Below are 23,145 nucleotides of genomic sequence, written 5' to 3' on the forward strand. Positions count from 1 at the left end.
GAAAGCTCTGTTCTCCAATATAAGGCACTCTATAAGCAAATATTTTGAGACCACTTCTTGCCACAATTGGCAGTAATTAACAAGAACACATGGTCATTGCATTGCAGAAGCAGCTAGAAATTGCATTGCCCAGAGGAGTCATCTGCAGGATCAACACAATTCATCCTCTTTTTGTGCATGAAACGGTTGGGATCTCTTTAAGCCCCAATCAGCCATCCCTTCCTCCCCTTGCTGTGACACCCAAGATTCAGTGTACCACCTTCTCCTTTCCCCGCTCTCTCAGCCCTCTACCTGCATGAACACAAGTCTGGGCTGTGAGCACACCAAGGCTTGAGTGGCTGTGTCACAGCTCTTCCTTGCCATGCTGTGGCATCCCTACAGACACAGCTCCCTTCCCCGCGTGGGGAAGCAGCACTCAAGCAAGAAGGAAGGAGATGTGCAGGCCCAGCATGATACAACACCAAAGGTATCTCTGGTATGAGGCAGGTGAGTTTCATTTTCCACTCCTTTCTGGTTTGCTTGTTTGTTTGCAAAGGGAATTGACAGTGGGGTGTTTCTGCATGACTCACAACTGGAGCCCCCAGTACAGATAAACAACACTCACACTTTCATCTGGTTCTTTCCTGGGCCAGCCTGGCCCATGAGCTTTCCTGGGGGATCAGGAGGTGGGAACTAGAAACTTCCTTTTTGAAAAGGCATCGGAGAACACACAGTGTGGCTCAGTCCTAGCTCTTCTAAGAACAAACATCAGCTATTTTACAACCACAGAACAGAATCATTTGGGTCTGAAGGGACCTTTAAAGATCATCCACAAGCAGGAACATTTTTCACCAGACCAGGTTTCTCAAAACTCCACCCAACCTGGCCTTGGACACTTGAGGGATGGGGCATCTACAACTTCTCTGGGCAATCTCTTCCAATGCCTCACCATCCTCATAAAGAATTTCTTCCTTTTATTTAAACTAAGCTACCTTCTTAGTTTAAATTCATTGCCCTTTGTTCCATCACTGTCTCTCTCCCTCTTTGTTATAAAATCCCCTTCAAGTACAGAAAGGCTGCAATAAGGTCTCCCTAGAACCTTCTCCAGGATGAACAGACCTGACTCTGTCAGCCTTGCTCCACAGAAGTGTTCCAGCCTTCTGATCAGCTTTTAGCCCTCCTGTGGACCCTCTCCAAGAGGTCTGTGTTTTGTGCTAGGGGCTCCAGAGCTGAGTGTTGTACTCCAGGTGGGGTTTCACAGGAGCAGAGTGGGACAAACCCCTCCTCTGACCTGCAGGTCACACTTCTGATGCATATGGTTGGCATTATGGGCTGGGTCACATCCAGTTGCTCACCCACCAATACTCTCAAATCCCTCTCCTCCAGGCTGCTCTGGATCCATTCATCCCCAGCCTGTACTGATAATGAGAACTGCCCCAACCCAGATGTAGGATCTTGCACTTGGCCCTGTTGAATTTAGTGAGGCTCACATGGGCCCACTTCTCCCCTGTATGGCATTCCTGCCCCTACTGAATCTAGGGCACCACTCAGCGTGGTGTCCTCTGAGGAATTCCTGAGTGTGACTCAGTCTCGCTGTCTGTGTCGTTATTAAAGACACTGAGCAGTACTGGTCCCAGTGCAGGATCCTGAGGGACACCACTTGTTCACAATCCCTGTTGGGATGCTGAGCCTTTGACTGTATTTGGATCCCATCCAGCCACTTCTTTATCCATCAAATAGTCCATCAATCAAATCCACCTCTCTCCAAATGAGAGGTAAGAATGTTGTGTGGGACCATGCCAAAGTCAATGCAGAAGCCCAGGTAGCTGACAGGTAGCTTACTTTCCCTTAGGTTGGAGTGGGTTCAGCCTGCACTGCATTTCCCAAGGATATCAGAGGTCATACCTGCATTTCAGTTTGTGCCCTGTGGGATCCCCCTTGCCTGGAGGCTCTCTGCAGGCAGAGGTCCAGCCTCACTGCCTCTGGACTCTTTCTGCAACTGAGAAACGATCCAGCCCACAGCAGGGAAGGAGTTAAGTGCTTGACCAGCTGCTCTCTGTGAGGCACTGAATTCCTTCCCTGTGCAATCCAGCAGCCAGTGTCACGACAGCTATATTTAGAAAGCTGATAAAGGTTTGGTGCCAACAGTTGTCCTGCCCCTCGATGAAGAAGCAGTAGAGAGACTGAGAGGGGGGCAGCTGGTTGCTTTCCCCCTCAGTACTGCTCCTTGCTGTCTTCAGTGGACTCCTTTGCCGTGCTGCCAGCAGGGACCCCCAGTGGAGCCATCAGGCACAGGGGTAAGTTCCCTTTCCTTGCTCACCCTGCTCGCTGCCCCGTGAGTGACCACGCGGCCGCCATCCTCCGGCCCGAGCCTGGCTGCCGGGCCCGTGGGGGCTGCCGCTGCCTCTTGTGGCACTGAGGCAAGGGTCCCTCTGCCTGGGCCAGGACAAGTGTTGGTGCTGTGTTTCCATGTTCCTGACTGAGCTGTGGTGGCCTCGGTCTCCCACACCCAGGGTGAGAACAGCAGCCTCCACACAAAGGATTACAAGGACAAAGTCCCAAGCCTTCAAGCTCCGTTGGCCTTAAGCTTTAGGAGCATTTCATTTTGGGGACACGAGGTCTCATGTTTCTTGCCCCTGACCCTCCTTCTAGGCCGGCTCTGGCTGAGTACAGCTCCTTCCAGCCACCTCGTGCGGTCGGTCAGGCGAGTATAGAGTTTCTGCCCTGCCACCCCTTCCTTCCTGGCCTTCCAGCACCCTTACTCACAGGCAGAAGAGCATTGGCGCTCGCTGGGCAGCAGCCAGGGAGCTGCATGAGGCCCTGGGAATGGCAGGTGCCCTGTGAGAGGAGCCAGCGCAGCCCTTGTGGAAAGGGCTCCTCCCAGGAGCAGAGTGGGAACCCTTCTGCTGTACCCCCCTGCCACTTGTGCCCCAGAGCCAGGGACCGGCCTCCTGCAGCCCTGTGTAATGGCTCTCCCTGCTGCCCTGCTCCTTGTAGCGGATCCCCAGCAGCCGCCATGGCCAGCGGCAGAGACTCGGACAGTGAGGAGCCGGCGGTGCCGCAGGAGGAGGAGGAGGAGGAGGGCCCGGACGTGAAGGCCGTGCAGGCCCATTACCTGCGCAGCCCCTCGCCCAGCCGGTGAGTGCACAGGCACTGCCAGGGCTCCTGGCAGCACGTGGGAGCTAATGCCCTTCCCTGCTTCCCTTCCTTCCTCCCCTCCACCCTGGCACTTGGGCCAAGCTGAGCCCGGGGATTCCCTGCCCTTCCTGAGGTGGGGTCAGTGTGCCACTCACACAGAGCCTGCAGAGATAGGACTCCTGCACTAATTAATCCACCCTGCTGGGAGAGTGCAGCAGGGATAAACTGCAGGAAGGATTACTATGGGCTGCTGGTGTCCCTCTTCCCTGTCTCACCTTCTCATACCCCTCTGCTGAAACTTCTGATCCTATTTCAACTCTTCACAAATTCAGCTTCATCTTTATGTCCATTTATAAGGACTTGTGGATTTATTGAATGTTGATATTAGGCTTTGCCAGTCACAGAAAGACCAAAGGTCTTGGGATTTGGGTTTGATTCAGAACCAACTTTAGCTACAGGCTTCAGGCACTGAACAGGAGACTGTCACTGCACAAGCAGAAATTGAGTTACCTCAAGCAAAACAAGCATGATTAGATGTGTTTTCTCTTAACACAAGGAAAAATACACCCCTCTGTTCTCTTTTCCTAAAGCAAAATGCTCTGCAGGGCTTTCTGTAACCTTTGAGATACTTTAGCTGAAAGCAGGGAGCAGGAATAGAGTTTAAAAAGAACCTTCCCCAGTGTCCCTTGTAGGAGGTTATGAAATGTTTCCTGCTAACTGTGGGACTAACTGCAGAATAATTGAGTACTTATTTCATTTAACCACATGGATTTCAAAATTGTTTAGGAAGATCACTGAGCTCACATAAAGTAAAATTATGTATTGTAAAATTATGTATTGAGCTCTCTCCTACTGCTCATCAGTCACTCAAAATGAACAGAAACATCTCTCCAGTTTATTCCCTTCCCTTCCCTTCCCTTCCCTTCCCTTCCCTTCCCTTCCCTTCCCTTCCCTTCCCTTCCCTTCCCTTCCCTTCCCTTCCCTTCCCTTCCCTTCCCTTCCCTTCCCTTCCCTTCCCTTCCCTTCCCTTCCCTTCCCTTCCCTTCCCTTCCCTTCCCTTCCCTTCCCTTTTTTCTTGCTGTCAGTGGCAAAACACAGTGATGAAAATGGCAAGATCCTTCCCAGGCAGAAGGGGGTGCTTGAAAGACCCAGGCTTGGGCAGATCTGTGTTTCACAGAAGCTCAGGGCAGCTACAGGTAAAACATGTTGAGCCTGTGGTGGCAGATTATTGCCAACTGCTGCCTTTTTATTGAGCTTGGAGGTAGCCTTTACAGCAGAAGGAATCGAAGGCAGGGCATAGCTGCAAATTTGTGTCAGCTCCTGTAAATGAGACTGAGACTCCCCTTGCTCATCTCGTAAACTCCTTTGAAGAACTAGAAAAGGATTACTTGCAGTCACGGTTGACAAGTGCTGGAACTCAGCTAAATGGCCTGGATGAGCCTGTTAAGTGGTGTCCGATGGCTGTGCCCTCTGTTTTGATTCTGGAGCCTGAAAGCAGTTCAGCTCTCCAGACACTGCTGCACCCTGACTGCATATTAATCACCTTCCCTCTCCTGCTTTAATTAAACAAAAACAAACAGTGCATTGCAAGTCTGCAAGCCTTGCAGTGCCAGAGAGCTTCTGTGATGGCAGCAAACTTGTCCTAGTGATTTGTACCATCTATTTGGAAGGCAGTGTAGAGGGTGTAGATCAGGGAAAAAGCCCTGTAAAATATTTTGTTAAGATGGTCTAACTGAGAGACTGAATCTTCTTGGACTGTATAGGTGGATCCAGAGGGAAATATATTTGTTTTTAAGGTTGTGGCCTTTTTTGATTAACAAAAACTTATTACACTGTGTAAAATAACACTTCAAAGGTGTTTGTGGATGTTGTAGTGGTTTCTGACCCACAGTTACACAACAATGAGTGAGTGGAGAGACTGATCACAGGTTCATGCTCTGAAGTGCCCAAGGTACAAAGTACTGAGGGAGAGATTCATGGGCTTCAATCTCAGTGCTTGCACTGCAGCTTGTGGTAACTCAAAGGATGCTTGCAGGCAATTAACTGGCAAAAAGAAAACCCAACTGTTTTCTAGTGCAATCTGTTTTGAATTACTCAATAAATTCTAGTTAGAGCCATGTTTATGTCTGTCTCTCTAAGTGGGAGTTACTTGTGAGACTATTTTTTGTGATCCATCCCCTCCCAGTCTCAAACCAGACACTGATCTTCTCTGCCCATAAACTCCTCCACCAGGCAATCTGATCGCACTCACTGCAGCTTCTCCCCATGGGACCTGTGTACATCCTGCAAACACTGGATGCCAAGGCATCTTTGAAGCCTGTAGTGCCATGCTAGAGATCAGGGTGGGAATGAGATTGGGAGAAGAGCTGGAACTTCCTTTCTACAATCAAAGAATCCTCCCTGCTCCAGTTCCCTGCTGTTCCCCTCTGGAATGGGTGAAGAGGGCTGAAGTCCTGGGGATGGGATCCCAGTGGAGGGCATTTGCCTAACAGGCAGTGTGGTTGGTTGGCAGGTATTCCATGATATCAGACACTGACACAGAGAGCATCTTCATGGATCCAATCCATCTGTCATCTGCTGTGGCTGCCAAACAAATCATCAGTGAAGGTAAGAGACTATGTAAGTTACAGAGACCTGCAGTTGCACTTGTTTTGCCTTTCTCATCTACAGATCCTAAATGATAAAAAAGCTCTTATGAGAAAACTCCATCTGAAATAGAGAAAGAAAGAACAACTTACAGAAAGGTTTGGTGACTTCCTTTGAAGCTGTGCAATGAATCTGTGGCAGAATTGTGTACTGCAGGGGTAAAAGTTTGAGTGCTGGTTGCTTGCTGCAACAAACTAAATCAGACTAGAATGGAATAGAACAGAACAAAATGGAGTATTTCAGATTAAAGGACATTAAACATGATCATCTAAGTCCAACTATCAGGGCTGACCAAAAGTTAAATCATATTATTAAGGCACAGTCCAGCATCTCTTAAACACTGTCAAGGATAGGGCATTAACCACCTCCCTAGGAAGCCTGTTCCAGGGTTTGACCACCCTCTTAGAGAAAAAGTGCTTCTCTCTGTCGAGTCCGAATCTCCCCAGCTCAGCTTTGAACCATTCCCACATGTCTGACCACTGGATACCAGGGAGAAGAGCCCAGCAGCTCCCTCTCCACTTCCCCTCTTCTGGGCCTGGAATAAGGGTGCCCTTAGCTCCCAGGCCTTTGGCCAGTGTGGGGCTGAGTGTAATGTGCCCTTCTCATTGCTGATTACCCTGAGGCGGCTGCTAGTGAACACGTACCTGCCCACATTGCAGACAGAACAGGGTGATATTTCTGGGGAAGAAAAGCCACAAGGCTTGTCCCAGGCACAAGTAAGGATAGCTCATACATTTGCATTGGTTTTGTGTGCTCTTAGTTACAATGTCAGTTTATTCCAGAGCTGAAGACAAAGGACGTCAGGGTGGACTCGGTGTGTCCCAGGATGTTGGAGTCTGCGCAGCAGCTGATGGTGGAAGACCTGTACAACCGAGTTAAGGAGAAGATTGATGACACCAGCTTGTTTAACACGCCATGTGTGATGGACTTGCAGAGGGCACTTGTGAAGGACAGGCTGGAGACCCCCAGGGACGCTGTGGATGAAGTCTGGCCTAATGTCTTCATAGCAGAAAAGTGAGTGTCGGCTTCTGTCATCAAGCTGCACGAGATTCCCAGTAAAGGGTCAAATGGAACCATTGAAGGCATAACATGTATTACATGCATCTAATACCTTTCATCCCTAGAGAGCCCTAAAGTGTTTTTCAGACTGTGCTCACAGAAATCTCTATGCACTGGAAAGTAAATACTTCTGGAATAGAATCACCAGCTTTCCTATTCTGTTTAGATGCTTCAACATCGTTTAAGAGAGGAAAAGACAAATAAGCCCAAATTCCACTGTTCTAATTGGAATTTGGCCCTAAAATTAGAACTAAAGTCTTTGGTATGTAAACGGGAGTTTAAAAGGTAATGCCAAAGCAAATGTCAAGTAAACCTGATTAGGTCTCCTGTACCATTGTTCTGCTATATGAGATACCTGTGTAAGTGACGAGACAGAATTAGAAGGGGATATAGAGTAAAGCATCAATTGTGGAGTGGTAAAAATTGATAAATAAGTACATGGTCTGATCCTAGGATGGCAGTATGAGTTTCAAACCAAGCTGGAGTGGAACCAGAGCATATGGCTGTTTGAATGCAGGATTCTTGTTTTATTTTCACAGTGAGTATTGGAAAGAGATACCTGTAGAATTCTCAAAGGACATTAAGGTCTGAGTGGTGCCCCATGCTGAATGAGTTACATGGACTGGGAGTGATGTAGACCTTATAGCATGCAGCTGTTTTCCCACCTAAAATAGGAGCACTGATATCTAACATTTTTTTTCCTTTTCTGCAGAAGCGTTGCAGTGAACAAAAGCCGTTTGAAGAGACTGGGGATCACCCATGTCCTGAATGCAGCTCATGGCACAGGTGTCTACACAGGAGCAAGTTTCTACAATGGTCTCAATATCCAGTACCTGGGCATTGAAGTGGATGATTTTCCAGATACGGATATCTCCAAATACTTCCGCCCAGCTGCAGAGTTCCTTGACGAAGCCCTGCTGACTTACAGAGGTAAGAGGAGATTGAAGTGGTTCCAGGTTGCTTGGGAATCAACAGGGAGAAACCTTACTCTGATAACAGCTGATATGCCACATTTGTAATGGGGTAGAAGGCAGAGCCTTTGCCCTCTGCATGACAGTGAACACCTCCTTCCCATTCCTGCCCAGTCTCATTCAAAACAGGAGGGAGCACACTGGAAAGGGGAGGCAGCCCAGCAGCCCCATGGCTTCAGGTTCAAAGTGGCTGCAAGTCAGCTCCTGCAGCTGATTTGAAAAAAACTGACTATAGCAAAGAGTAGAATCCCTGCTCTAATACATTTTTTAAAAATATTAATAGTCTATAATACTATATAAATAGAGAGATAGGTATATTCCTGTACCCTGCACATTCCAGTTTCTCCATGATGCCATAAACCAGGCTGATTTTCTAGAACAATCCAAGTGGCTGAGTTGAACCTCTGGGTGTCTATACCCAGACTGCTTGTCAGATTTGCTGGACTTCAATTCCATGGCAACTGTTATTCTGTGGACCTCCAGTGCACACTGGTCATCAGTGGACAGTTAGAAATATCTTTTTGCAGTTCAGTTTTGAAAGAAGCACCAGAGTCTGTGACCTCACTGATACTCTTCATATAAATTGTCAATTAATCTCATTTCTGTAGAGAAGCAACAGATAACCTCCAAAGAGTAGTTACAGTAAGAAAAGTGTAAAGTTTTGTCAGTATGCAAGGAACATTGAGCCAGTTTTAGTAGCTCAACAACACGAGGAGGATGCACCAAGGCATACGAGCCTTGGAAGAAATAAAAGGAAGGAGATCTCCCCCTCTTGGTGAGCTGTTAGATTGGCTCAGCTGACTGGTAAAACACTTGGAAGGCAACCAAGACTTTTGATGCTAAGTTATTAAAGAGATTTCAGGATTGGAGGAAGAGGTTCATTAGGTAAACCACTTGTAGTTGATGCTTAAATTGGCTTCATTAAGTTTCAGTGCAAACAGATTGATTAAACAGGAGTTTATCACACATTTAGAAGCAGTAATTTCAGTTGTTTGCAAGCTAGCAAAGACTCATTTACACTCTCTCTGTATTTACAAGCTTTTCTTTAGCTGTAATTTGCCATACAAGTAACTTAAACCCCAAACAATTTGTCTGTGCCAAAACTTGGTTTTCTGCAAGAGGTAGTAAATGCTATAAAATAAAGCAGATCCTCAGTTTTGATTCTTATTCTTGCTCATACAGTTACTGGTGCAGGACAGCGGGTCCCACTAGTTTGAAGCATCTAGATCAGTTTGTCAGGGTCAAAATCAGCTCTTTTCTGATAGTTGCTTGGTTCTGTTCTTGTAAGATGTAACAGGACTTTGGCCTCCAGCCAGTGTTCAGTGTAATTGTTTGAGGGTACCTTGAAAAACCAATCTAGATTCTAGCAAAAACATTATTAAATTAATATAAAATTGTTGTTTAAGTCCTATAATGTCCCTTATAGAAAAAATAAGTTACTTGCTTATCTTCCCAATACCTTCCTGGAGGCTAATGCTAATATCTCACTTTTTACATATTGAGAAAAAAGCATGGAAAGCTTAAATGTCTGACCAAGCAACTCAAGAATATCTCACTTGCCTTTCTAATACCTATTATAAGCTTTTTGACTTCTTGAGTAAGTGAAGAGTGTAGGCGAAAATACAAATACTATTTGGATTGTTTGGAAATGTGCCTGCCCACAGTTTTTGAGACTAATGTGCTTTTTATTGGTATATATCCAGATTTTTATTAAGGTAAAGCTAGTGAATATTTAGTGTTGGTTTCAGTCTCTGAAACATATAATCAGTGTAGTTTTTAACACTATGCAGAGAATGCTTTTGTGCTACATACCAGAGCATCCTGTCTGCTATTGGAAATAGCTGATGCCTTTCATATTCACTGTCTGTAGGCAGAATCCTTGTCAGCAGTGAGATGGGGATCAGCCGCTCGGCTGTGCTGGTGGCTGCCTACCTGATGATCTACCACCACATGACTGTTCTGGAGGCTCTGATGACCCTGAGGAAGAAACGTGCCATCTACCCCAACGACGGCTTCCTGAAGCAGCTGCGGGAGCTCAATGAGCAGCTCTTGGAGGAGCGAGAGCTGGAGCGTTCTGGAGATGAGGACGTGACTCCAAACCAAAGTCCTCTTCCCTGTGCAGGGACTTCTTCACGGCTGTCTGGAGCTGGGGACTCAGGGAGCATCAAGGGAGCCAAAGCCCACTCCATCACCGTAGAAGAAGAGGACACCAGCAGCATTCTGGGTAGTTTTATGAGCTCTTCATCAGTGGAAAAAACTAGCTGGGTTTCCAAACACTCCACCCTGATCACTGAGGAAGAAGAGGAACAATTGTATGAGGAATGGAGGAAGAAACAAGGCCTATCTGTAAAGGAAGCAGGAGTTCACTATGAAAGAAGAACATCTCCAAAGCATCTGGATCAGGAAGAGGAACAATCTGATGAGGATGTGGAACGGAGGATCCATGACTGGCAGCGCAGAAATGAGAAATACCAGATGGCGGGTACAGCCAGGGAGGAGGATGGTGAATGCAGCATGGGAGGAAGACCTTACCCATCAGGTGAATTCAGTGATGTTGAGAGCGTGAGCAGTTTTGAGATCCGAACCCTAAAAAAGCAGCTGGAAGCCAGTAGCTTTAGCAGGATGAGGAGGAGCCGCACGGACTCTATGTCTTCTGAGAGCACCTGGGACATGTGGAATCAGAGGCTTCTGGAGATTGAGAAAGAAGCTGCTCAGAGGTATCATTCTAGGAATAAAACCTGTGGGGAAAGACAGTCCCCAGAAACAGGAAGAAAGGAGAGGGATGTGGATGAGGAGAGTGTGTTTTCAGACTCCTCCTGTAGCTCCTTCTACAATTTCTGCCAAAAGAACAAGGACAAGTTGACTCCTCTAGAAAGGTGGAAGGTCAAGAGGATCCAGTTTGGCTTTCACAAGAAGGATTTAGAACCATCATCTGCACCATCTCCAGCAGAGGATGGCAGCCAGGCAGGTCAGGAGGAAACAGAAGGGAAGAGTTTGTCAGATATTGATCTGACTGCTTACCAGGCTTGGAAAATGAAGCGGCAGAAGAAGGTGGGCAGTGAAAGCAGCAAGGAGGAATTTGTGGAATTTGCCAAAACTGAGGATTCTGCTTCAGCTAAAAAGAGGCAGAGGCGTGTAGAGCTCCTTGAGCGTTCAAAGAAAATTTTAGAAGAAAGCCAGTCCATGTGCAGCTGGGAGACAGAGAGTACAATGAGTGGGAGTATTCCCCTGTCAGCTTTCTGGTCTTCAGCACCTTCTGCAAGTGGTGCTGACGATGCAGCTTCTGCCCTGAGCATGCAGACAAATCATTCATCTTTGTCACAGGCCAGGAGTTGTACTGGAGCAACGCAGCTGCCAAATATACCCCTTCCCAATCTCCCAGTTGGCCCAGGTGACACAATATCCATGGCAAGCATTCAGAACTGGATCGCTAACGTGGTCAGTGAAACCATTGCTCAAAAGCAGAATGAGATCCTGATGCTGTCCCGTCCATCGTCCGCCATGGCCTCCCTGTCAGGAGACCTTGGCAGGCGTGCAGATGATGACAAAGTTTCTCTTCTCAGTGCTCAGAGTGGCTCATCCCTCGCTGCCTCTCAGCTCCACCAGCAGGACCTGCGCAGGGCGGAGTCTCAGTCTGTGCTGTCCTGCAACACCTCCGTGAGTGCAAGGACAGAAGGGACTACTTCAAACATGAAGCTGACCCAGACAAGCAAACCACTGTACAGCCTCTTTGCTGATGATGTTGACCTAAAGAAACTCAGGAGGAAGGAGAAGGAGATGCAAATGGAAATGAGAGAAAAAATGTCAGACTATCAAATTGAAAAGGTGATCAGAGACAATAAACGCAGCACTTTATTTAAAAAAAAGGTGACCAAAGCAGAGGAAGATGAAACAGAAGATGACAGAGAGAGTACAACAAACAGCCACAGGCGACCCTTGCAAGCAGATTTTGACAGAACTGATGCAGTCTTTGATCCGTCCAGTCAACCTGCAACCTCAGGTGTACCAAAGTCAGAGGTAGATACTGATATTACCAAGTGGCTCAATGACCTGAAAGCAGAAAGAGAACCACCGTCATATTATGATCAGACTGAGAAAGCTAGAGAGAAATATAGATCATCCAAAGTTAGACAGATGGATTCTGAGACATCCAGTTACAGATTCTGCAGATCCCAAAGAAAAGAGCTAGATAGCTGTTCTTCCTACGAGTCAACAGGAGATTCACTGAGAACCATGTCAAGATTTTCCTCTGCTTCTGCAAAAGAGGACAAAAAGATGTACAAGTTCACAAGGTCAAGGGTCAGTGAGACAAGTTCCAGAGGAAGCAGCCCAGATCTGCATGTTTTCAGCCAGTCACCTGAACCACCATTTGACTCTGAATCCCCTGAACCATCTACACAGAGCCGAGTTAGAGCTCATCATGTGGAGGCATGTGAAGAGGAGGCCAGGTCAGACATGTCAGAGTGTGGAGCAAAGAGAAAGTTCACACAAAGCTTTTCAAAGTCTGAAGAAGATGGAAAGAAGGAGGCAAAAGTGGAGCAAAGTGAAGAAAGGTTTGCATCTAGGCAGGTCTCTCAGTACAGGCGAAGCACACGCAAAGAAGAGGAAGAAGAGATGGATGATGATGCCATTATTGCTGCTTGGAGAAGCCGACTAGAAGCAACTACAGCAAAGCTCCAGCGGAGAAGGGAAGAGTGACCAAGATCAGACTACAGGAACACAAGCAGAGCCACAGAGTCCCTGAATCACTCACTCATCATTATATTTTTGATAATCCTTTGTGGTTTGTAGGGCATTTCCTGCAGATAGTTCTCTTCTTAATCAAAAGCGATGAAGGGAAGAGGTCAAGTTCTGCAAGTATTTGTGGTTTGTCAGAAAGAAGATGCTGGTATTAAATGATCAATGTAGGTAGGAACACAATGTTAGAAGCCATTAGGAGCCAGACGATGTTTCAGCAGCAAAAGCAGGTAACGGTGACACCTCAAGTCAAAAGACCAATCACATCCCATTTTGGTTATTTCAATTTCCTAGTGTTGTTAAAGACTGGACATGTTTTTTCTAGGATCTTTTTGATCATAAATGGAAGAAGCCAACAGCCTTTTCTAGGAACTTAAAGAATGTTTTTCTCTTAATCAGTTTTACTTTATACGACTGAGAAGATATTACCAGGTAGGCTCCATTTTCTGCACCAGCCTTACGAATGTCTAGAGAAGTAAGACAGTTCAGGGGAATACATGTTCTGTTTTACTTTACTAAGTAGCAGAAGCAAAGAATACTCGAAAAAAGAAAATGCTTCCTGTTTAGAAGTTAAGTGCAGTAATGAATGTATTCCTTGTTTTCCATTAGATAGGGTCATCTCTGCTCCAGTATGGTTGGTTCCTCCTAATAGCTTCAAGTCAACAAAGGAAAAACACAGTAATATGAGCAGCCATCCAAAAATCATTTTTTGATGTAGTTAAAGAGATAGAGTTAGGATTAGTGTTAGTGTAGGCTGGGTTTCTGAGTATTAACTTCAGTTTGGTTTATGTATGCAGCTCAGCTAAATTGGTGCTTTTGTGTTTATAGTCAGATTAATTTTCAACATGATTGCCTTGAAAGAAAAGAGCAATACACAAACTGACCTCATAATAAAATTGTTTCATTAGACCATAGGTGTAACATACTGTACACCTAAGGAGAAATTGTGTGTCTTTGAAGGTGGCACCTGGAAGCTTGTTTTTAGGAGGTAGGTTCAAATGGCATCTTACAGTTAAAGTGTTCTTTGTATCCTGAGCTACACAGGAAGAAGCCCAGCCTCCATGGTAACTGAGTACTCCAGGTTAAGAGCCTCGGGTCTTTCCATGCCCCGCAGAGCCTTGTGAGCTTGCCACAGCATCACTTGTGTGTCTTTCCACACCACAGCACCCAACCCTCACCAGTCAACATCCTCCACCTCTCTCTTATAAGCACATAGGCCAGTTTCTACTGACTTTGGCTCAGGAATTATCAGTTCCCCCTTCTGTACAGACTGTATTTTGAACCAACAAAGCCCTCTGGCAGAGCTGAATCTAAAACAACAATGGAGGGATGATGCAGTAGTGCTCTCTCACAGGAAGTTTGTCTTTTTCTTGTAATCTCTTCTCTCTCCCACTGTGATGCTTAGAGCTCACCATTACCATTATGCTAGTACCTCTCCCTATTTTAATTGTATAATACAGACAGCAAGCTCCACAGGGCAAGGGCCTGCTCTTTGTCCCTGTCTGTATGGCGCTACACACATCAGCAATGCTATCTAAATAATGGTTACTGATAACAAAATGCAGCTGGCAATTTTCCTAAACTTAGAATCATTTCTCTCAACTATAACTCACTGATCAGACATTATCCCTGCTTCTCTGAAGATAAAGATGATTCTTTCTGACAGCCAGGACTGGGGTAAATGATAGCTACTTATTGTCAGGTGAATGGAGTCTCACAATCAGGTGATTAACCAGTAACAAAGGTAGAAAAAATAAGAGAAATCACTTAGTTGTGTGGGTTGTTTTGGGGTTTTGGGTTTTTTTTTTTTTAGTAAACTCAGATTACATTTCTGAAATACATGAGGAACATGGTTGTGCTAATGTTTCAGGCATGCAGAGATGCTCTGTGGTTGATAATGCTCTTCTACTATAAAATAATATATTATACAATGCATCCCTTGTTTCTGTATATTTCTGTGAGTTGTTATTTTTAAAGTAGTGAAATTCCAGGCCTTGAGCCACATTCTGAGGATTTATATTGAATTTCTGCAGTGCGTGTTAGGATAGGCATTTTCCTCTTTCCTTCATCCCTGGTAAAGTTGCTCCACAGAAAACAGTTCTGCATAGACATATTTGGAGCTTGCTTTAATTTCATCCTAGAAAAGGTCTTAAGTCTTGATGGATCAAAGTGGAAGTGTGCAATACCTTCTGGCACTGAATTTACTTTTTATCAAAAGCTGATTCCCTCTGAAAAATCCCTCTCCTGCTTCCTGTGCCTGGATGTTCCCAGCAGACAAGCCTGTCCTCTGCAGTACTGCAGGGGGCATCTCGCGCTGTAAAAGACGAGCAGTAGATGATGTAGTAATTGGTTTCATTTTGCACTGTACAGCACAGCCTTTGTTTGGGCAGCATTTTGATTTAAACACTAATCTAGGTCTGCTGCACAAATAAATTATTCAAGACCAAGGGGCAGAATATGGTTCTGTAACAAGTCTGAGCCAGACCATCCTGATAGCGAGTTTTGACCCTTGTGAGAAAGGGTTAAGTGGGTTCTGCTGACTCATTGATGTAGGTGGCTTATTAGTTCACTTGTGTAAAAGGGAGATAAAAATGGTTTGCTGGGGAGAGGCCATCTAAGATGCTGGCTGAGCAGCCATGAGGGAGAAGCCTTAGAAATAGCTGAACTTTATTTTCTTATTGCTTATATCCTTGTTAATAAAGCCAAACCCCCAAAGCAATAAGGGGGTGGGGATCATTTTGGACTCCATGCAGTATATGGCCAGTGCTTGAAAGCAAGATGGGAAAGGCTCCAGCTCACAGGTATAAATTACATGAAACAGTGACATAAAGACCTTGCATGGTGAAAATATTAAAGCATTCAGTCATAAGACCAATAACCAGGAGAGACAGAAATGGAGGGGTTGAAGGCAGGCTAGAAAGTCAGGTTTTAAGATGAGAATTTAGAAGGAGATAAGGAATTGCTGAAAGGGGAGAGGTCTGCACAGATTGTTTCAGGTGACCAGAGCTGCAGAGTGAATGGTTTTTCAGCAATGACACCAGTCTGACAGTAGATTAAAAGAGTAAATAAGTACCCAAATTTATCTAGGAAGGATTTTTCAGCAAAGATGTGCTGGGACTGATATTTTTTTCCCTCTCAGTTTGCTGCTGTAGGGAGGAGGGGTTTTTTGGCATTGTATAGTGGAAGGTGAAAGTGAAAGGAGCATCCATACGGTCAGTTAAGAATATAAACACAAGAAAGGCTGTATGGGGTCAGACCAAAGGTCCATCTGGCTCAATATCCTGTCTCTGATAGAGAACAACAGCGAATACCTAGGGAAGAATATATACAGTGATAAAAGTGTTATTTCCCCAGCATGATCTTCCAGCTTCTAATCATTTGCAACTCAAGGCCTTCCTAAGCCAGGTGTGATATTTTTGTATTTAATAGCCCTTAATAGGTTTTCCTTGTATGTAAGTGCCTAGTAATTTTTGAGTTATAACCACTATAGCCTTGTACCCACTAGCCTCTGTGACCTCTTGTAGCAAGAAGTCCCACAAGTTACTGCACACAAAATGCTAAGCCATCTTCTTTCTGCCTATTCTGATCTCTCTGTCCACTAGCCTTCAATGCCAATCTAGTGTCTGTTTAGTATCTACATGTCCCATGAGATTTTACCCCCCTTCAGTCATTCTGTCCCATCCTTAATTCTCTGTTTTTTTACCTGAATTACTTATTCCTCATATAGGGGCTGCCCCATGTCTCTTCATTATCCTAGCCATTCTTCTCTGAACACTTTCTAGTTCTGTTTTGTCCTGTTTGAGATGAGGGACCAAATCCTCACGCAGTATCCAGGGTGCAGGTGTGGCAGGGATTTATCCTATGGCATGCTGACCTTTTTTTTCTCTTTTCTGTTCCTTCCCTATTGACTGCTAACAGTCTGTATGTTCCTTTGGCTGTTGCTGAGCACCAGAGTGACGTTTTCATAGAACTATTTATTTTATACACCAAATCTTGTTGGATGGCAATGGTCAGCTATGAGATCATCGTTTTATATGTTAAGTTTTCTTATTTCTAATGTTTTACATTTATTAGCCTTGAATTTCATCTGCCATCTTAGTTCTCAATCCCTCTGTCACATTAAGTCCTTCTGCATTTTTCCACAGCTATCCTGCCATTTCTACCTGCTCTGTTTCCTTAATGTCCTTTGAACAAGGTAGAAACTCAGAGGATGTGGGAAGCAAAGAAGTTAAGCAGGGATAGATGAGAGAGAAACCCATTTGATGTTGATCTGCTTGAAGTAAGAAATAAGAAAGTGATGAAAGTCAGAGAGCTAGGAGATAAATGTTCAAAAAGAGATCTGAAGACAATAGACAAATTGAGAAGGGAACCTACAGTGGTCAGACATAGGAAGATACAAATGCAAGCCAGAGAGGCCAATGCAAAATATTAATTTGTTTAGATGTATCAATGTCTGGGAAAAGGTTAGGAGGCAACATCTGTGGGAAGAAAGGAGATATAAAGAAGTTACACAAGTCTGTGAGAAATGTGAAGGGGACTGGGAGAAATGGAAAGAGTGAGAGACATTAGTGGGACGCCGATGATAAAATGACATCAGTGCTGGACTGGGAATTCAGTGTGGTACAAGCAAGTTTGAAGGAAGTGGAAATGTGCCAGAAATATGTTATTCCTACTGTAGGAGCTGCATTTTGCATTGTAATACTGATAGCTCTGGGGCCATGGCCCATTTCCCCCATCTAGGAATTTCAGGACAATGTGATTTATTGCATGCAGCCCTAGCTCAGACTGGATAATTTTAAAAGGAGTTTAGCACCATTTCCTTCCTTTACAGCTCCTTGAGAAATGCTTACACATTAGCTGTGGTGGAGAGTTAGGTGAATTATGAGACAAAAAGTTTTATTTGGGGAGGTTATGTTGCATTGCCTGCCTTTCTTTAAAGGGTGTAGCTGGAATACATTCAATATAGACATTATAATGTAAAAACACAATATCCATGACCTTCCTAAATTTATAGACAATCCACAAAGGTACTGAAAGCATGTGATTAATATAGTCTGGGGCTTGGAAACAGACACTGCATACTCATGTAATCCTGCAAAATCTCTTTGAGAGCTACCTGCCTATTCTCTGGAATTTCACTTGACATGTAGAAAAATGAAAGTGGGTCTGATCTCTGGCTGTTCTAATTGTGAAGAAAACTTCCAGAATGGGAAGTATGTGTAACAAATAAACTGTTCTCTAGAGAGGTGAGAGCATAGGTCTAAATGATGTGTGAATTGCCCCAGTCATTTCAGCAAGGTTCTAACTTATTTGCCCAGAAGTAATAATTTAAATGCCAATAATATTTGTAACCCTGTAGTTCATGTCATAAATTGAAAAAGGTTCAAAGTGCATGTATTTAGCTTGTCTATTGCCAATACTGGCATAATCTGCTTGAATGAGCACCCTGTCATTGTGGTTGGTTTTGTTGTTTTCTGGTTTGTTGGGGTTTTTTTTGTTGTTTTTTTTTTTCTTAGGCTGCCTTTTGTTCTTTGGTACATTTCAACATATTCAGGAGCTGATTTCATGTTGTTTCTAGCTATCCTCCTGTTACAACCACTCAGTGGCTTCTGAGCTTGGTGTTTTCATGTGACTGCTGTACCTCTGCCACAGGGTGCACACACAAACAAAAACACACCCAGATATAAACAGAAAACATTATTTGTGACTTATAAAAGCAGGCAACAATACGAATTCAGTTCTTCCCAGGACTATCCAAGTGTGGTGATGTGAAAACTGTCTTAGAGAGCTGGAGAAGGGACATCCTGTTTGTGCTTTGAACCTTCCCCTCTGGATTGCATTTCATTTTTATTTGCATGTATCTTTAAAACAGACAATTTTAATCCTTGCACAAGAGCATAACTGCTTCCACATCTGATTCATATCTGCAGGTAGACTGGTTTACTTTTAGTTAAGATCTCTGCGCCCAGGAAGACACAAATGTGTGTAATAGAAAACTAGCTTCATTGTTAACTATGAAGAGAACATTGTCTCTACATAATCAATCAATCAATCAATCAATCACTTATTTCTTTCCAGTGCACCCTTCATGCCAACATGCCTGAATGCTTTATGGTCATTAAATTAAATCAAAGAACACACCACAGAATGGACAAGGCCAGATCAATAAATCTTAAAACCTGATTCAAACTTACCAAGGACTCTGCACAAGTAACCATGACAGGAAGGATGACTCCAGTCAGGAGGGCATGTGTGTGGGCATAAAACTGAAACAAGACTTAGGTGATACTAATTAGAGGACAGAAACATTTAAAGGAACTGTAATTTTTATAGCATCACCCAGCTGCCAGCACCATCAACCTGCAGCTTAATGTCTTAAGAGTTTTCAGGTTTATGAGTGATATAGAAAATAACAATGGCGGCAAGAACTTTTTACAGCTCTACACTTCAGGGCACCTCTTGCCTAATTTTAAAAATTTGCCTATTTGTGATCTCTCCATTTGATTATTGCAGGGCACCCTATGAAAGAAAGATGCAGTAAACACCAGTTGGCAATTACTACAGTAGGACTGCTCTGTCTTCATGGACCATCCCAGCAATTTGATCTTTGCAATGACTCCATGCTGAACTCAGATCCAGTCAGAAGTCATCCATTAGTTGGGCAGAACATTTGTCCCTCCTTGCTTGAGAGGAGAGCTTTATGAAACTGCAATACCTTTTATGAAACTGCCAATTAATGGGGAGCTTTGTACATTTTGCTCATAGAAATATCCCAGTAGCTGTCACAACCTATGGAGGTTCATTCCCAAAGCACATAAAATGACCACAGGCCTAACTACGTTCAAAACTAAAAGCAAACCCCAGTTCTTCAACTTAAACTTCCCTCCCTCAATAATGTCGAGGCATGTGCTCCTCAGTCTGTGAATTGGATCAAAAATATTGCCTAGAGGCAAAGGGTCAGAGGAGATTCCACTTATGAAAAACAGGAGGCCCTCAAAAGGGTGCAACCTCAGTTGCTGAACAGACACCACAAATAGGATGGATAAAAGCCCACATGAGACTGGTATGTGAGCAAGCAGAAGCTGACAGTTGCCCCTCAGGAATAGAGTATAAAGCTTTCAGTTCTGCAGGAGATGTGATCTGAAAGTCTGCTTCCTGGAAGCAATCGCACCTGAACTGTTGCATGGTGCTGCAGTTGCATAATTTAATAGTTGTCATGTTTCATTCCAAGGTGAGTGTTCTTGGTGGTAGTGTACATAAAAAATTTGTATGTCATTAGGGATAAAAGGGTCTATGCCAGACAAGGTCAGATATTATCCTCATGAGTGGCAGAAGAGGTCCATATTAAAACAAAGAAGGTGTTTGATTTCTTTTTGAATGTGGGCAGATGATTCAGACCCACGTGCCCTTCATATGCTCTGTCTCTCCCTATCTCCTTTCTTTTGAAACAGATTTAAGTCCATCTACTTTTATATTTTCAAACAAAACCCATAAAAGGGCCATAAATATCATGACTCGCTAAAATGAAAGCTGTTTTCTTCTTCTCCCAGGAGACTCCTGCCTGAGAGAGAGACAGAAAGAGTTCACCTCTTTGAAAATTTCCTCCTCTGTCGAAGTAAAGCTGGTATCTAAAAGCAGCCTTCAAGGCTTTGTTCTTATCATCTTGACCTGGCTTTGTACTGGCTTCTCTCTGTATTGCTTGTGGAAGTGTGAAGGACGGGGCTAGGGGAAGGAGTTTTGGCTATCACTGGCAGAGCAAGGGTCATGCTTGGAAAGGGATTTCATTGTGGTTTCAGAAAACATTATAAACTCAGTGCAGTGGCAGAAAGAATGAAGAAACTCATTCCCCTCCTGGATCAGACCAGTGATCCACCCTTTGTGTCTCTGATGTTGGCCAGAACCAGATTCACCTCAGAAGATATAAAGAAAGTTTAAGTGGGTAATTATGGAATAACCTGCCCTGAGTAAAATTTTTTCCCCTTCTGGCCCAAAGCCCTCCTTCATCTCTCCTCCTTGGTTAGAGTTCAACTCTATGCCCTGAAGCATGACGGCTTCTCTCCCTTCCAAACCGCTTTTCATCCTGGCCTGTCTCATGTAACTGCCTATGACAGTGATGGGATGTATAGGTCTTGTCCACTGAGAGTCTGTGACAGATCATAGCCTTATTGGAAAGAGAGGCAGAGAGGCTGAAGAGAAGGCGAGGGAGGAGAGCATAAACTCAGATGAAATATCCATCAGGAAGATGGAAAGAAGAGTGAGTGCCTGGGAAACTAATTGCTGCCTGCTGATCTGGGCTGTGGAGATAGCTTGCAAGTGAGCAGTTTTGGTTTTCAGAAATTTCAGCCTGGAGCACACTAGGAAAGTCAATTCTTGGTTGAAACTACTGTTCATCAATATTTCCCCTTTTATTTATTTATTTATTTATTTATTTATAAAGCTGTAGAAGTATGACAGTAGTCCTGAGAAAACAATTCCATTATAACTTAAGGGAGCTTTTTCTTCCACTGAAATTCACTACTAATTTCTGAAAAGGTATTGGCATAATTTGGGGCTCTTAGGCACTGAACATGGATTTAAATCAGGCTATTTTTCTAATGCCCGAAGACTGTTTAGGAATCCAAAGTTAATTCCAGATACTCCTGCCTAGGTCCTTATCCCTATCACACAGAGCTGCTCATAATCCTGGGTAGAGCAAAGCCCAGCTTCTGTGGATTTGTTTGGCCATTGCATAGGGCATCAAAATTTACATGACATAATGCCAGATGCCCCAAGGTAAGGATTAGAACTGTCCAGCACATGAAGGCTTTTGACTTTTTAGATACTGTCAACAGTATCGCAGGTGATAGCACTATACCACAAAAAGCATTAACAAAGTTCCAGGGATTGCTTAAATGTACTTTCTAGATGGACACTTTCCAGTTGTATGCAGGTTGAATGATAGATTTCACTTATTTGTCCAGGAGCTCAGCAATTCCTAGGGAGAGGGAAAGAAGAGTTAGCTTTTGGGTCATATCCAAATCTCAGTAAAGATTATTTTCACTCCCACAGTATCCACTGTTTCCCATATCAGTTCCTCTCAAAAGTGTGGCAAAGGGATCTGGAGTTTTCCAAGTGATGGGTGTTGAAATCACACCCAGTCTCCTGGATACCACACTGAGGTGTTCAAAGCATCCTGCTGGTGTTGGCTGAGCACAGGAGATTGTTCATTAAGAAAAATGACTGTATCATTCATACTGGGCACAGCTGCAGTGAGCAGCTCAGTGGCAGTGTTCAAGGCTCTGTAATATCCTGTTAGTTGCCACTTGCCATTAGATTTTTTTACTGGCCATAAAGGAGAATTGTAGGGGCAATGAGACGTGACGATAATTCCCTGTTCTTCCAGCTCCTTTATCAATTCAGTAACAGGACAAATAGCAGCAGAAGGTAATGTGTATTGTGGAATATTAACTGCCTTACTATGGGGTAAAGAGCAGCTGTTTGCAACAGATTAGCAGTCAGAGATGCATCTGTAGGAGATAAACTTGGGGACAGAAAGGGTGATGTCCCTATTTCCCATTTTCCCATGACTGACCCTTCAATACATCCGTGCCCAGTATATTAAGGGCACCCAAAAGTAAAGTCAGGTGGATTGTCTGTCCCTTAGACAGAATCAGCTTTGCCCTGACCAGAGGGTGGTTGGTGAGTTTCCCACGACTGACTGCTTGCAGAGCAGAGGCTGCCCTTTGTAAGTGTCCTTATGTACCATGGATACCCGGATTCCTGTGTCACTGAGGAATGTTGTGAGGTAGGATGCATCATTAATTTGGGACCATCATCTTGGGACTGAGATCCTCAGCAGTGGGAGTAGCACCCACCTTAGTTTCCTAAATATCCAGTCTAGGTTCAGTGCTGGTAGGTTTGGATATATCCCTGAGCTTACAGCACTTGCATGCTCTATCCCTTTTAACCATATGGTGTCACCCCGTCTCCAAACACAGATCCCAGAGGGTTATGAGAAGTAAATGAGGAAAACTTGTGCATTGTCACAAAAGGAAAGCTGGCATCTCAGAGACAGCTCCTTCCCTAAATATATTTTCCATCATCTTTTACACTCAGTAGTAACTGATCACATTTCTCAATTTCTGCTTTTGTCTTTCACATGGAGGCAGGCTCACTCTTTTACATTTTCTCTATAGCTGAGGATCTCCCTTGGTTTTTACCCTCTGGGATGTATAGTGGTATATCTGCCAGCCTACACTGAAGGACATCTTGGAGAGTAATACCGTTTAAGTTCATCTTAATGGCCAATGCTAAAGATTCCCACACCCCCTCAGCTTCCATTAGACATACATCAGACATGTGCAGGCTCCCAAATCACCTCCCAAGGATGCAGTTCTGCTGGGAGGGATTATCAGGCTCCTGGGGCAAGGGGTGCTGGTCCTCCTAATTCAGCTAAAATCACTGTTTTCACCATGGCTGCATAAAGGCCCTTTAGTTCTACCTGGCCACCTGTCCTGCCTACCTGGCTCTGCTTCAATCCAATACTGCTGCTTCCAGCACACATCAGGCCTTAGCATGAGCTGGGTTGGCCAGACCAGGAGCCTGAGTCTCAGAAAGGCCAGGGTCTCAAGCAAAC

At 44.5% G+C, this 23,145-nt stretch overlaps 1 protein-coding gene across 2 annotated transcripts; it reads left to right on the forward strand.

Moving 5' to 3' along the window:
• Positions 1-1,191: 1,191 nt before the first annotated feature.
• STYXL2 (serine/threonine/tyrosine interacting like 2) lies at positions 1,192-15,762 on the forward strand. Of its 2 annotated transcripts, XM_077174563.1 has the most exons (6): positions 1,192-2,276; positions 2,977-3,117; positions 5,630-5,724; positions 6,546-6,777; positions 7,535-7,752; positions 9,664-15,762. In XM_077174563.1, exons 2-6 carry the CDS (start codon positions 2,996-2,998, stop codon positions 12,489-12,491), a joined length of 3,495 nt encoding a protein of 1,164 aa, XP_077030678.1. In that variant the 5' UTR covers positions 1,192-2,276; positions 2,977-2,995; the 3' UTR covers positions 12,492-15,762. The 2 variants fall into 2 exon arrangements, with proteins under 2 accessions (XP_077030678.1, XP_054484004.2); XM_054628029.2 differs by lacking the exon at positions 1,192-2,276 and having other exon boundaries at positions 2,915-3,117.
• The last annotated feature ends 7,383 nt before the right edge of the window (positions 15,763-23,145 follow it).

The sequence above is a fragment of the Agelaius phoeniceus genome, chromosome 2 (assembly GCF_051311805.1).
Source record: "Agelaius phoeniceus isolate bAgePho1 chromosome 2, bAgePho1.hap1, whole genome shotgun sequence".
NCBI lineage: Eukaryota > Metazoa > Chordata > Aves > Passeriformes > Icteridae > Agelaius > Agelaius phoeniceus.

Coding starts and splice junctions, on each gene's coding strand:
- STYXL2 (XM_077174563.1), top strand. CDS start 2,996: ATGGCCAGCGGCAGAGACTCGGACAGTGAGGAGCCGGCGGTGCCGCAG. Junction 5,725..6,545: donor CAAACAAATCATCAGTGAAG/GTAAGAGACTAT, acceptor AGTTTATTCCAG/AGCTGAAGACAAAGGACGTC. Junction 7,753..9,663: donor AGCCCTGCTGACTTACAGAG/GTAAGAGGAGAT, acceptor CACTGTCTGTAG/GCAGAATCCTTGTCAGCAGT.